General features: G+C 47.8%; 1 protein-coding gene across 5 annotated transcripts in view; it reads right to left on the bottom strand.

The window, feature by feature from the left end:
• Nucleotides 1–15946, bottom strand: part of LCLAT1 (lysocardiolipin acyltransferase 1) — a 59290-nt gene that overhangs the window by 23656 nt on the left and 19688 nt on the right. For all 5 annotated transcript variants that reach the window (XM_085857583.1, XM_085857578.1, XM_085857579.1 and 2 more), the window contains 2 exons: nucleotides 4472–4562; nucleotides 3929–4118 (listed from right to left, as the gene is read on the bottom strand). In XM_085857583.1, the coding sequence (XP_085713709.1) occupies nucleotides 3929–4105 (177 nt within the window). In that variant the 5' untranslated portion in view covers nucleotides 4106–4118; nucleotides 4472–4562. The remainder of the gene's footprint in view (nucleotides 1–3928; nucleotides 4119–4471; nucleotides 4563–15946) is intronic.

Below are 15946 nucleotides of genomic sequence, written 5' to 3'. Positions count from 1 at the left end.
TGACGAATCCTTAATCTCATAATACGCTCGTTGACCGGTGTTACCTCAATTATCATTGGGGTCAGCTTATTGGACACAGCTACAGCAACTCCTTGGGTATGGTAACCATCAGAGCGACCAGACCAATAGTAGGTGTAACCACCCACCATTATCTCGCCGCAATCCGGTCTCCGAACCTCAGAGAGAGCTGCAATCCCGATGTCCAAACGCTTGAGCTCAGATGATAACAGAGACAGGTGATCATCCTCTCTTAGGGATAGGACATTCCAGGCACCCACCCGAAGGGACCGCCTCAGGTTAACCCAAGGACACCGCCGTCTGGTGGATGACACCTCAGCACCACTCTGACACACTCTCCCGCAATCTGACCCAGGGATGTTACCAATAGAAGGTGTAATCACCCGCTATGATCTCGCCACTATCCGGTCTCTGAACCTCAGTGTTGCAATACCGATGTTCAAATGCTTGAGCTCAGATGATAACAGGGACAGGTGTTCATCATCTCGTTGGGAAAGAACATTCCAAGCACATTCCAAGTGGTCTTAAAGGCACTCCACAACTCTTCAGGATCACCCAAAACACCCAAATCCCAACGCAGCTTGTTCACAAACTCCTCAGCTATCCTCCTCATCCTCGATCTTGCCAACATCCAGCCGAGGCTGGGATGGTACCATTCTCCTGGATTTAAGCTGCAACTTCAGAGTTGCTACCACAAGCCTGTGGATGGTATTGAGGAACTGAGCACTCCGGGACACCCTGCAGTTCTGGATCATCCTCCTGCAACCATCAACGAGCATATGGTCAATCTCCTTTACCACACCACCAGCGTTGGAATACCAAGTCCAGCGATGAGCCTTTGGGTGCTGAAACCATGAATCAGCCACCCTAAGTCAAGGACTTCTTGCAAAGTCAAGGAACTTAGTGCCATTCTGGTTCACAGTTCCAGACTCATGGGGATGAACACACGTCTCATAACCATCCCTATCAGTTCCAGTTGATGCATTGAAATCCTCGAAGACTGGAAGAGGATCTTGCCTGGGGCACTGATCAGCCACAGACTCAAGTGTGGCAGAGAAAGCATCCTCCACAGTGAGATCACTCGCTTCAGTTGAGCACGTACAAAGACCAGGAAAATGACACCCAAGGAGTGAATAATCATCCTTAGTCTCATAATACGCTCGTTGACCGGTGTTACCTCATTTATCATTGGAGTCACCTTATTGGGCACAGCTATAGCAACTCCTTGGGCATGGCAACCATCAGAGCGACTGGACCAATAGAAGGTGTAATCACCCGCTATGATCTCGCCACTATCCGGTCTCTGAACCTCAGTGTTGCAATACCGATGTTCAAATGCTTGAGCTCAGATGATAACAGGGACAGGTGTTCATCATCTCGTTGGGAAAGAACATTCCAAGCACACACCCGAAGGGAGCCTCAGGTTAAAACAAGGAGATCGCCATCTGGTGGATGACAACTCAGCACCACCCCGACACTCTCCCACAATCTGACCCGGGAAGGTTACCCCATGGTTTTCCTATCATCAAAGAGTGGGGATCCCGAAGGCTTTGCCCGGATCCCGTCATCCAGTGAGCTGCCCTGCAAAGGGCATCTTCACAGGAGGTACTCCCACGGAGTGGGTTTTCAATTTTCTTTGCGTTTTTCTTGTGTTTTGCAGAGTGAAGAGTTTTACAGTTGCTGGAGTACAAATCCTGCTACCATCCTTCTCAAACAAGGTAACTCAACTGCAGGAGGAGGTCCGCAGACACAGTTGGGCACTAAATATGGATAGTAGTTCGCTCACAAGGAGCTCCTCTGCCCTTTGACAGGTTTTGTTTTTAATTCTGCTGGGTGTCCATATCCAAACACCCTCCTCACCAGAAAATCTGGTGGGGCAGACGGTTTAGTCGCTGACAACCTGACCATGAAACAAGTTAGTACAGGTTTACATGGTACCTGTAGCAAGTCACAGAGCTGATCTGGTTTGACCTGACAAGGTCAATGCCATCCAAAAAGTGTAAAACACCTATTTTGCAGAAATTAGAAAATGTATCAACCAAATTTATTGTGCACAACAAATCATGTAAAACACTGAAAGGTCAAATTTTCCAAATTACTAAATTTGTTTCCATGGTAACTATTGTTTATTTGGATTTTACAAGTATCGTGCGATGCACGGCATCTTTCTTGTCTGTCTGTCTGTCTGTCAGCAGGATATCTCAAAAAGTTGTGGACGGATTCAGACAAAACTTGGTGGACAGGTCGGGTGTGCGACAAGTACGAATTGATTAGATTTTGTTGAACATCCGGTTACTAGAATTTTAAGTGATTCTTCACCATTGAGAGGGGGCCAAAAACGATATATAGCACAATTTCTCAAAAAGTTAAGGATGGATTCAGACAAAACTTGGTGGATGAGTTGGATAGGTGACAAGAACACGCTGATTCAATTTTGGTGAAGGTCCGGATGCAGATCCAGCCTATCAGTGGGATGCAAAACAAACTCTTCAGCCTGGCGGAGGTATGTGCTCTACTAGTACTGTTGTCTTTATCCTGTGCATTAAAATTTGTTTTTTTTTATGCCTATCATAATTTATTTGCTTTTGCCTCGTGCTCCTGTCGTTTTAGACTGTCATTTGTGCCTAATTCAATACACATGTTTCATGATAATGTGAAAAGGATGTGATGCACAATTTTTGAATTGAATTGCCAGTGGATGAAACATTTCGATGTTTCACGTGGACAATAAAAAATAATGAAATTAAATGAAATGATGGGCTGAATGGCCTCCTCCTGCATCAAAGTTCCTTGTGTAACGTTGTTAAGAATGGGAAGAAAGGGTGAGGGGAAGCGGAGAGTTGGGGAGGGGTGGGGAGCAGAGAGTTTGGAGAGGGAGGTTGAGGCACTGGGAGGGGGGTTGAGGACAGAGTGTCGCAAGAGAGCAGTTGATGCTTTTGAGGGGGGAGGGGGTTGATCCACCAAGTCATCCACCAAGTTTTGTCTTAACTCGTCCATAACTTTTTGATATATCATGCTATATATCATTTTTGGCCCCATTGCTCAATGGTGAAGAATCACATAAAAAATTATAAAATTATTGTTTCCAGATCAGGATTCAGATCGTCACCAAAATCTAAACAATTCGTCCTAATCACACACCCAACCTATACACCACATTTCATCAGTCCACAACATTTTGAGACATCCTGTTCACAAACAGACAAACAGACGTGAAAACATAACCTCTGCCCATCTTCAGTGGTGGAGGTAATGGTACACATCATTCAACAAACTATATACTGTACATGAAGAAAATCACCATCTTCATAACAATATCCATCTATCCATTTAGTGAATGCACTTCTGACCCAAATTTCAATGACAAATTTAGTCTGCTGTTTGCAACATTAATGTGGTATAGCTATGATACTGTGCAGTGTACCATATTTTCAAATGGGGGTTTTGAAGAGTTTTGGCCAAGGTACCAGCACATTGTGGCCTACCTTTATTGAAATCAAGAACACTTGGCTCGCATAGCAGGATCTTTGCTTACCAAGGAATTGCAGCACACTTCTCCATCCTGAATTGCCAATGCTGATGATATCATGAACAGAAAGGCAGCACACAGAAATTAAGTTGAAAATGAATAGCTAATTTAAAAACAGTCCAAGTGGCAATGGCACCATGGTTTTTCTCCAATGCACCATGATTGTTTCAAAAATGACTTTCAAACAGCCTTAAAAATGCCTCTATCGTTAGACTAATCTCTCAATCATTTTTTTTTTCCCCAAGGCAACGTACTTATTTCATTTAAATTTAGTTGTATTTGATAAATATCACCGAAACGTCAACTCAAAGCCACGCACACTCTCCCAGTTATTTGTGATCATATACTGCTTCCACATCTGACAAATCTGCTGCTTCTCACCACAGGCAGAGTGAGCCAGACGGCGACAATTCGGTCAGTGATCCAGCGATACCAGGCTGGCGAGACGAGCATTAGTGGAAGCACAGGCCCGAGCATAAACACAGAGCCAAAGATGCTCGTGAGGAAGAGCACCAAAATGAAGAACAGACCTCCCAAGGAGACTCGAACCAAGGCCATGACACCTACAACCCTGACAAACCAGCAATGAAGTAAAGTGATCTTCTGAACAGATGATTTAAAAATTTTAAAGCAATTATTCTGAATAAACGAATTGCAAAACTATGTGAACTTTTACAATTAAAATCATAATCGATAAATTTCACGAGTCAAAGAAGTTCGTTCATAAATAATACACAAGATCTCAAAAAGCGTTAATATATAGTTACCATTTACAAATTATTCATTTTAATATTGTGTGCCGGCAATACGATATGCATGTGAAGTTTGAGGAAAGGGGCATTTTTCCATGAATAACTCAATTTAAATTGGAAATGCAGCAATGTCCTCAAAATAATGTTGAATGGTCAGCAGTAATGACCTCACCAAAGTGTTACTGTCAGTTATCAAGACCGTTGGCCCACAGAATCTTTGATTTCATCACCAACAGGAAGGATCCCACGAAGACAATTCAACTCTGAGGATAAAAACAAACAGACATTGAATAATATTCTGCATAGACAGTCAGTATAAATCACAAAGCTGTGCAAACAAGAATAAAATCTGCATGAACCAGCAACAACATATTGTTACGTCTGAGGGGGGGTATGCATTCAAAGGGTAATTAGGATGTTTAATTAGGTATGCCATGCTGTTCGAGTTGTACCAGGATCTCGATGTAATAAGTAGCAATTCAGTGGTGATAAGTTGTCTAGTAAATGTCCATTTCTTCAAGAGGGAAATGATAATTGTCATGTAATTACATAGGGAGACGGGTTAGGGTAAGTGTGTCTGCGTAAACCCTTTTAGTATTCCCTGGAGGCTTGCCGTGACGTAACAGGACAGTGCTGCGGATGGCTCCGCCACGTGATCACGATTGGCAGAAGGCGACGGCGGAGGGCCAATAAAACGGCTCGATTGGAAGTGCCGAGGACTCGAGTATAAAAAGGTTCTGTTCGGGGAAAAGAGGTGGAAGAAGAAGATTGATAAAAAGAAACCGTCTGGTCGAGGCTGTTGGTCTCGGAGCGTGCTCTCTTATTGCGCTGGTACGTTCCTCAATTCGTCGTGCCTCGTGGCCTTGCTGTGCCTCGTTCCTCACCTCGGTTGGCTCTGGAGTTCTGCTGGCTCGGAGTACGGGGCCGAACGGCGGGCGGACCTGCCTCCCTCTCCTGCTCGCATCTTGGCGCCAGAACTGGCTCCCTGGCGGCTGTGAGCAGACTTGGGCCGACATCAGGAGGTCGACAGCACCACGGTGTCTCCTGCCCCTGACGAGCGCAACGCCAGCTCGTCCGGCGCCAATCCAGGGACTGTTGCGTCTACACCACGGGCCAGCCTGACCACCAGGACCAGCTACGTTGTGTGTGTGTGTGTGTGTGTGTGTGTGTGTGTGTGTGTGTGTGTGTGTGTGTGTGTGTGTGTGTGTGTGTGTGTGTGTGTGTGTGTGTGTGTGTGTGTGTGTGTGTGTACCTGGCACCTTAGAGGGTTTGAGATTTGTATATCCATTGGAATTGTTTGTGTTTTCCCCACGACGGAACCCACACCACCATCGCGTCGAATCGCCCCGGATCCCTCCTCTTGCCGAGTCTTATTATTATTTCTGGTTAGAGAAATAAACATTATTAACTCAGGGAAAAGCGACTCGTGCCACCTTCCTCATCCCGTTTGCTGTAGAGCGATTAAAACCGCCATCTTTGGGTTATAAAAAATAAACCGCCTCCATCGTTTCGGCGCATTCTACGTTGGCGGGACTGTTCAAGTCCCGTGGACGTCACATTGGTGTCAGGGTGTTGGATGTTCGAACCCCTCTAAATTATATTTGGTATCGGGAGAATATACCAGGATTAAAATCTCGCCACGAATTGGAATATAAAATTACTACAGAAAAGCACGCGAGCGCGGGAAAATTTTGGTGGGAGTTTTCAAATTAAATTTAATTGGCGGCAAACGGGATTTCTGCACCATGGCGGATGTGCAGATGTTTGAGGAGGAAGGCCACGTGTCTGGCAGCGAGTCAGGGGAAGAAGGGAGAGACGGGGGTAGGATCGAAACCTCCCCCATTCCGAGCGTGGACCGTGCTTCATTGCCCGTAATGGAGCCGGCAGCACCGGAAACCGGCGCGATGTCGATCTGGACAATGTTGGAACGTTTAATGAGTGCAATTACAGCACAGGGGGCAAAAATGATGGCACATGGGGCAGAAATGACAGATCAATTGGGGGTAATGGGGGAACAGTTGGGTGCACGGATTGATTTAATGAGGGATGAATTGGGGGATAAGATGGAGAAAATGAAAACTGAGATGCAGGAGTGTGTGGATGTTCAATTGGGGGAAATACAAAGTAAATTTGAGGATAGATTGGAGGAAACAAAGGTAGAAATTACATTGGAGGGGGAAAATATACGAAAAAAATTGGTAGATAAAATTGATGCAACAAACATTCGGGTTGATAAAGTGGATGAAAGCCTGGAACGTCATCGTGCCTGTGTGGATGCTCGTATGCAGCTGCAAGTAGAAGAGTAGGGAGAGCTGAGGAAGCAAGGGATGAATTTGGCGGAGGAGGTAAAAGGATTGGAGGCTCGTTTGGACGAACAAGATAAAATTATGAGCCAAGATGAAGTCTTGGATAAAGGCCTGGTAGAGCCGTCTTTTGTAAGTAGAGTATCCGGGTTGGTTGAGGAGCAGCTACAAACTCGCGACGGAGCCTTGGAGGAGGTTGTGCGGGCCCAGAAGATCCTGCGGGAAGAGGTGAATCGGTCCATTCAACGTTTGGAACAGGAGGAAAAATTGACCCATGAGACCCTCACCACAAAACATCTTTGGCCACAGTGGGCTCTGAAATTGGATAGCAGCCACAAGAGTGTTTGATCCCTGGGCTGGATTCGAACAAGGGAGAAACTGGGAAGCGGGCTACCGGAAAAGTGATCCCCCTGGTAAATTTTGACGGGTCAGGGAGTGTTGAAGCTTTTCTGACGCAATTTGAGTGCATTTCCCGACTAAACGGGTGGAATGAGCGGGAACGTACAGGGAATTTGGTGGCAACGTTGCGGGGACCAGCCGCAGATGTGTTAAACGTGATCGCGGAGGGGATGTTGACCAGCTCCCACAATTGCGAGGCTTTGAGCCGTCGGTTTGGGTTCGCAGCAAACTGTGATCTGGTGCGGGCCCAGCTCCAGCACCGCAGATTAAAGCCGGGTGAGACAGTGCAGGAGCTGGCACAGGACATTTACCAATCAGTCAGGATCGCGTATCGGGACCTTACACTGGTGGCATGGGACAGACTGGCACTAGAGAAATTTCTAGCTGCTCTTCCTGACCCTGAGGTCCGAGCACTAGTGGAGTTACAGGATCCACCCACCGTTCACCGAGCGGCTGAGTGCGCAGCCAGGCTGGCCTCGTGGAGGCGGCCGGGTCGGGTGCCAGAGAGGCCATCGGTGACGGTCCGACAGGCGGAGATTCAGGATCAGGGAGAGGGGCTGGGAGAAATTGGCATTACCCAAATGTTTCAGGAAATTTGCCAGAAACTGTTAAGTTTGATAAGGGGTAATTCGGTAGTTGGTGCGCCAAAGCGGCGGGGTCCAGCCCAGCCAATAGAGCAATTCGATTATGGCCGAGGGGGTCCGGAACCGGAAGAGACATTACACAGATACCCACGGGGGCCTTTTATGGGGAGTTGTTTCCGGTGCGGGCGAAGAGGACACGTGCAACGATATTGCCGGTACCGGGCGATGGAGGGACCCTCCAATAGACTTTCAAGCCCGGAGAGGATGATTCCTCCTGCTGAACCGCCAGGTCTATTCGAGGTGCCCTTACCTAGGTCGAGTCCTGAGATCACTGTCGGGGGTCGGGGAAACTAGATCGGGCTGAGCATACAGGGCCATGCTTGGCTGGTGAGATTGTGGCGAAGTGCCCTCCCTTGGTGAAAATAGTGAATTGTGGGAAAATTGGTGTGGGGAATTTGCGGGTAAGGGTAAAGATAGAGGGAGAGTTTTGTGAAGCAGTGGTGGACACGGGTGCAAGTGATACCGTTATTAGCCCGCTAGTGTTGGACCAAAGTGTTGGAGGTTGGGACAAAATCGATAGACTAGCAGGACACAGTCTCCAACTGGCTACGGGAGCAACGACGCCGATAATGGGTCGTGGGGTTGTGAGGATGGAGTTGGGCAGCCTAGAGGTCGATGCGGTGGTGTGTGTGGCAGAAGTGTGTGACCGATGCCTTCTGGGGTTGAGTTTCCTTGTGGAACATGACTGCCAACTAGACCTGGGGCAGGGTCACATGTGGCTAGGGACTGAAAAGCTACGGTTGGAGGGACTGGGGGAAGTCGAGGAGGTGCAGGGGGCGCGACTGGAGATGTCGCGCACCGTGACCGTGGCCCCCAGGTCTGAGACCATGGTGTTGGCCCGGATATCGGCAAGGACCAATCACGTGGGCCAGCTCGGGATGGTGGAGCCGTGGAGCTCGGGGGAAACTGCAGGATTGATGGTGGGTCGTACACTCGTGGATACACATCAGCCCATGGTAGTGGTTCGGTTGCTCAACCTGTCTGACAGCCCTCACACAGTGAGGGGCGGAGCTGTTATAGCAAAATGTAGCAGTGTAGTGGAGATCACCAGAGGGGACGGAACCACAGACTTGCCAGTTCAGCCGGAGTCGGGGAAAAATTTTGCAAAAACAAATTGGCCAGAGGGGGTAAGGGACATGGTAAACCGAGCACAACAGGGGTTAACAGTGGACCAGGTAAGGTCATTGCACAATTTGGTTGGTGCTAATGTGGAAGTATTCTCTCTCTCTCTCTCTCCCGAGGATTTTGGACACACGAGTCTAGTCAGGCACCAAATTGACACTGGCGAGGCTCGACCTGTTCGACAGCCTGCACGACGGCTACCTCTTGCAAAGAGGGATGAGGCTGAAAAACAGGTGGAAAAGATGAAGGAGGCTGGAATTATTGAGCCCTCGGTAAGTCCTTGGGTGTCACCCATTGTGTTGGTGAGAAAGAAGGACGGGACCATTCGGTTCTGTGTGGATTATCGCCAACTCAATCAAGTGACGCTCAAGGATTAGTATCCCCTGCCACGTATTGATGATACACTCGATGCCATTTCCGGCTCAAAATGGTTCACTACATTGGATTTGAAGAGTGGCTACTGGCAGGTGGAAATGGACAAACAAGGGAGAGAGAAAACAGCATTTTCCACAGGGAAGGGCCTCTGGCAGTTTGTCGTCATGCCTTTCGGATTGTGCAATGCCCCCGCCACATTTGAACGTCTGATGGAACGCGTTTTGATTGGGCTGCCATGGCAAACATGCCTGATCTATTTAGACGACGTTCTTGTCCACGCTCCCACATTTGAGCAGGCTGCCAAAAATTTGGTGGAGGTTTTCAGGCGATTGAGGGGGGCCGGTTTAAAACTGAACCCTGGGAAATGCGAAATTTTCAGGAAAGAGGTCGTTTATCTGGGTCACGTGGTGAATGAGAGCGGTGTGGCCACAGACCCAATGAAGGCAGTGGCAGTAAAAGAGTGGCCCACCCCCAGAAATGTAAGAGAGGTCAGAGGATTTTTGGGCCTCTGTTCTTACTATAGGAAATTTGTGGAAAATTTTGCAAGTATTGCAAGACCATTGCACCAATTGACAGAGAAGGGAGCTAAATTTGTGTGGTTAGAAAACTGCACCAAAGCATTCAATCACCGAAAACAACGTCTGATAGAAGTCCCAGTTTTGGCGTATCCGGCCGAGACTGGCCAGTTCATCCTTGACATGGATGCTAGCCAAGGAGGATTGGGGGCGGTCCTGTCTCAAGTCCAACAAGGAGTCGAACGAGTGATTGCCTATTATAGTAGGGCTCTGTCAAAGCCCGAGCGAAATTATTGCGTCACTCGCAAAGAATTATTGGCCTTGCTGTCTGAAGTTGGACACTTTCATCCTTACCTGTACGGGAGGGAGTTTGTGATCCGGGTAGATCATGCCTCCTTGCAATGGCTTCTTCGGTTCAAGGAGCCGGAGGGCCAAATTGCAAGGTGGCTTGAGAAACTGCAGCAGTACAATTTTGTTGTGCAACATCGGCCCGGCAAAACACATGCTAACGCAGATGCTCTCTCTCAGCGACCTTGTTGGCAGCACCAATGCAAATTTTGTGAACGTCAAGAGAATAGGGATTTGATTGGGCAGGAACAAATTGATGCATGCCTATGTGCCGCCAGAGTAACCCGTCAGACTCTGCCACAACCACCTCCTGAATTTGGTAGTGTCGATTGGAAAAAGGAACAGAAGGAGGACCCTGTTTTGGGCCACCTCTGTAATTGGCTAGAGGGTGGAAAACGGCCTGCGTGGGAAGAAATTGCTTCGCTTGGAGCGCAGGTGAAGGCGTATTGGGCACAATGGCAGATGCTCCAGCTGAAGGATGGCATTTTGTACCGGGAGTGGGAATTACCAACGAGTGGAAATGCTTCCTAGTTGTTGGTGGTACCTTCGAAATTGAGAGAACAGGTGATGGGGCTTGTACATGGAACACGAACGATGGGACACTTAGGTGTAACCAAAACACTAGCGAAATTGAGGCAGAGATTCTATTGGGTGAACTCGGGCAGCGACATCCAAAAATGGGTACGTTGGTGCGACCTCTGCCGGGGGAAGAAAACACCACCATGCACACGTAAGGCCCCCCTCCAAATTTATAATGTAGGAGCACCACTTGAGAGGGTAGCGGTTGATGTGGTCGGGCCCCTACCTACCACCACCAAGGCAACAAGTATATTCTGGTGGCAATGGACTACTTTACCAGAGGCCTATGCATTGCCCAAACAGGAAGCACGGCTGGTTGCCCAAGCACTAGTGGAGGGGTTCTTCACCCGTTTTGGAACTCCGAGGGAGCTGCACACAGACCAGGGCCTGAACTTCGAGTCCGAACTCCTACGTTCAGTGTGCGAGCTCCTTCAAATTCACAAGACTCGGACAACTCCTCTAAGGCCACAGTCGGATGGGATGGTGGAGAGGTTTAATAAAACTCTGCTCACCCAGTTAGCTCTCTTTACCTCCCAGAATCAGCAGGACTGGGACGAACATCTCCCCTTTGTCCTGATGGCATACAGGACTGTGCAGCATGAGGCCACGCGCTGCACCCCTGCCTTGCTGATGTTTGGTCAGGAGATGCGGGTCCCTGTTGATTTGTGGCTGGGCGTGACACCTGAAACCCCAACATGGACCTCGGCGGAGGGTTATGCTTCCAAAATGCGTAAGAGCATAGAGAAAGCTCATGACTTTGCGAGGGAGCGAATAGGTTTGGCTTCCTCGCGTGCTAAATTGAGGTATGACTCTCGGACACACGCCCCCGATTCCTCCCTGGAGACCTCATTTGGCTCTTCTGGCCACAGAGGAGGAAGGGTGTGTGCCCAAAACTCACCTCCCCCTGGAAGGGCCCCGGTGTGATGCTCCGACAGGTAACCGATGTAGTTTTTAAAATCCAGATGGGCCGCCACGAACTCCCACAGATCGTCCATTGTGACCGATTGAGCTCTTACATGGGTCGGAATATTCCGGATTGGATAGAGCGTGTGAGGGGAAGATTGGCCGCTTCTGTGCAGGAGCTTGGGCCCGGGCAGCCTCCTGCCCCATGTGCTGAAGGTGAGAGTTTGTAAGTTCTGCTGGGTTTTGGAGTGACAATAGGGACAGTGGGTAATTGGTAACAAAGCGGGCACGAGTGGCTGTCCAATGGCTGATGCGTGGATCGGGTGAGAAGTGCTGTGCGAGTTGTTTCAAGTTAAGAAGTGAATTGTATGGCGCACACATTGATTCTTTTTTTTATTGGACATGGTGTGGTAACAGGGAAGGTCATGGTCGGTGAAGTGTTAGAAATGCAGGTGTCACATGTAAGGCCAATGGGGTGGGGGGAGTCATGTGGGTTTTGTGGGTGGGGATGATGTGCTTGTCCGCAGGGATTGCTGAAGCTCACGGTGAGCGGGAATTGCGACCCCCTTCAAGGAGATTCACCCCTGGTGGCTAATGGTGACAGTGTCTGGAGGCAACTGGGAGAGGGTGTGGTTGGGCGACCAAGGCGGGTAGGACCTTGGCGACCCAGGAAGGCCAGAGGAGCCAGTGAGACCCCTTCCAGTGTGTTGTACGGGGTTAGAGCTGATGGCTACCAGGGGGGTGGGAATCAAAGGGAGCGGGGCGGAGAAACGTCCGGGTTGGACTAAAGCTTACCTGTGGGCATGGTTGCACCTGAGATGCCCCCATCATCTTGTGGTAACCCACCCCACGGCCATGACGGGATTCAGCCTGCATCATTAAAATGGGGACCATGACCTAGAAATGTGATGATGACCATGGTGTGAGTGTTGTGAAGATGTGTGAGTCCCACTCGATCCCGCACAACTTGACATGTGCAGCAAGGGCATGATGTCCGCATAATTTTGGGGTCAAGCAAATTTGAAAATTGGCTCCCCAGATAACGCTGGGTCTATTAGCATCCACTGGGGGACGCGGTCAAGTGTAAATATCCCGTGAATAGTGTCGTTAAGGCTTAGAGTAGGAATGTAAAGTATAAGTGTTGTGTTTTTGTGGAACCTTTTGTTTCCCCTCCCCAGATCACTGGAAGAGTGTTGGAGAAGAGCGATGATCCAGAGGATGGAGTGCAACTTCGCTGTGCTCTCATGTGATAAAATAAAAAAAAAACAAAAAAAATGAATGATTGTTTAGGCGAGGATAAAGCCATAAGGGGGTAGTACATTAAGCAGGATAGGTAAGTTAGCTGCGGCTCGCTGCCCATTGCCCGTCCTACTTTATTTCATTAGGTTAAATAGGTGTGAGTCAGTAAGTGTTAAGGCTGGTACGGTAGCACCTGTGATATACCTTGCAGGAGCTGCGGTACCAGAGGAGGGGGCAGTGTTACGTCTGAGGGGGGGGGGTATGCATTCAAAGGGTAATTAGGATGTTTAATTAGGTATGCCATGCTGTTCGAGTTGTACCAGGATCTCGATGTAATAAGTAGCAATTCAGTGGTGATAAGTTGTCTAGTAAATGTCCATTTCTTCAAGGGGGAAATGATAATTGTCACGTAATTAGATAGGGAGACGGGTAAGTGTGTCTGCGTAAACCCTTTTAGTATTCCCTGGAGGCTTGCCGTGCTGTAACAGGACAGTGCTGCGGATGGCTCCGCCCCGTGATCACGATTGGCGGAAGGCGACGGCGGAGGGCCAATAAAACGGCTCGATTGGAAGTGCCGAGGACTCGAGTATAAAAAGGTTCTGTTCGGGGAAAAGAGGTGGAAGAAGAAGATTGATAAAAAGAAACCGTCTGGTTGAGGCTGTTGGTCCGGAGCGTGCTCCCTTATTGCGCTGGTACGTTCCTCGATTTGACATGCCTCGTGGCCTTGCTGTTCCTCGTGCCTCACCTCGGTTGGCTCTGGAGTTCTGCTGGCTCGGAGTACGGGGCCGAACGGCGGGCGGACCTGCCTCCCTCTCCTGCTCGCATCTTGGCGCCAGAACTGGCTCCCTGGCGGCTGTGAGCGGACTTGGGCCGACACCAGGTCAACAGCACCACGGTGTCTCCTGCCCCTGACGAGCGCAACGCCAGCTCGTCCGGCGCCAATCCAGGGACTGTTGCGTCTACACCACGGGCCAGTCTGGCCACCAGGACTAGCTATGTTTTGTGTGTCTGCGTCTGCGTCTGCGTCTGCGTCTGCGTCTGCGTCTGCGTCTGCGTCTGCGTCTGCGTCTGCGTCTGCGTCTGCGTCTGCGTCTGCGTCTGCGTCTGCACCTGGCGCCTTAGAGGGTTTGAGATTTGTATATCCATTGGAATTGTTTGTTTTCCCCACGCCCGAACCCACACCACCATCCCGTCTAATCGCCCCGGATCCCTCCTCTTGCCGAGTCTTATTATTATTTCTGGTTAGAGAAATAAACATTATTAACTCAGTGAAAAGCGACTCGTGCCAACTTCCTCGTCCCATTTGCTGTAGAGCGATTAAAACCGCCATCTTTGGGTTATAAAAAATAAACCGCCTCCATCGTTTCGGCTCATTCTACGTTGGCGGGACTGTTCAAGTCCCGTGGACGTCACAATATGTTTTGTTTACATTGCTCACGTCATGTCATCATCAAGCAATTGCCGCTCTACCAAATCAAAAAACGTCAAGCAAACAAATCGGCTTTGATTTTTAGAAACTGAAAAAAAAGATTAACCTTCTTGGATAACTGCTGAGACAAAAAAAAATGATTTGAAGTTCAAACATGATTTGGGATATCCTCATATTCAATTGGTTGTGAGAAAACTAAAAAAAACCGAATCAACATGATAATCAAACACCATCATAACTAAACTCATTAGTGGAATGGTTAGAACATCCGCTCTGAGTCTGGGAGGTCAGCGGTTCGAATCCTGGCCGAGTCATATCAAAGACTTTAAAAATGGTACATGCTGCTTCTTTACGTGACAGCATTTTCAAAAGGATAGAGAATGGACAAACAACCATAGGTTTGCAACCATTGCATAGGCTATGATGGGCCGAACGGCCTCATCTTGCATTGTTGTTCCTGGTAAGGGAACTTATATTTATTTAACGCAAAACATGATAACAGAAGATAATGTGCAACATGGCTTCCAAAAAACTACTGGAACTACTGAAAAACTACTGGAACTACTACAAAAACTACTGGAAAAGCAAAAGTTAATCAACACAGGTAATCGAAGTGAAAAAAAAAAGGACCTTTTCCTTCCCACATCTCCATTCCCCATCCTCCCAACAGCCCATGACCATGGTATGCCACAAATGAATATGAAGACTATTTTGTGGAAAATTTGGTTTCTTTGAAAATTTGAATTTTGAAAATTGAAAATTTGAAAATTTGAAAATTTCTTCACATTAGAAAAACAAATGACATCCGTGTACAATGTAGATTGAAGCATAAAACTTTAAATCATTAAATTTGAATGCGAGCTCTGTCTAGATTTTTCACGTGATGTTAAATGGCATGTGACCTTTGTTAACTCAGTACATTCTGCACATCTTGTACAAAAACACGTTATTTATGATGCCTGAAACTTGCTTTGCATATGGTTACCCAAATTGTCGTTGAGATAAGCAAGGTCTGTTTATACCAATATTAGTGGACCACAAGTGCTGGAAAAGAGGGATAGTTTCTCCAAAGTGTCAGGACTGGCAGTCGACTGAACACCTCTGAGTCTATGGAGAGCACTATGTTTGCAGTCAGTAATTCAAAGTAAACAAAGCATACAGGCCTCAATTGACTTGTTGAGTTATTTAAGATTGAGGTGTAAAAAGTAATATGTCAACAAAACAAGGCTGGTATTTATGGTAAATATGTCTCCTGCAACAACCAGAGCCGAATATGGGTGCGCCCCAGATCCATTGAGCATCTGCTTCACATAAAGCAGGCGAGGTTGGAAAATTTAAAAGGCAGGCCACTATGCCCTAAATAGGGATTTTCTTTTCCGTTGTTCTGGGTAAAAACTTTTAAAACTCATGGGATACAGAGGCCAGCTTTTTACTTGTGCTAATTATATATTTTTCAACATTTTCTTTCATCTGTGGGAGCAGAGATTTCAATCCATTATACTGTATGTATACATAAATCTTCGTTGATCTATAAGTTTGATAACCTATTAAAACACTACAAGACATGTTCGTGGATGGCAGTACTGTTGCTTTGTCAAAGTGGGGTGCTTTATCAAGTGAGGGAAGGATTGGATCCAGTCCTTTGATGTTTTTACTCCGCATGTGCGAAGCAAAAAGCAGGGTTAAGCAATAAGTTCACTTTGGCTCTCCCTCTGTCTGTCTGTGTCCATAAACGTCAGTTTATGGTCGAGGAACAACTTAATTTCAATTCAATGTTATATTTTGAACATT

This window comes from Eptatretus burgeri, chromosome 15, assembly GCF_056783735.1.
Source record: "Eptatretus burgeri isolate ZD-2024b chromosome 15, Ebu_testis_v1, whole genome shotgun sequence".
NCBI lineage: Eukaryota > Metazoa > Chordata > Myxini > Myxiniformes > Myxinidae > Eptatretus > Eptatretus burgeri.
This window is presented reverse-complemented; position numbering and strand designations above follow the sequence as displayed.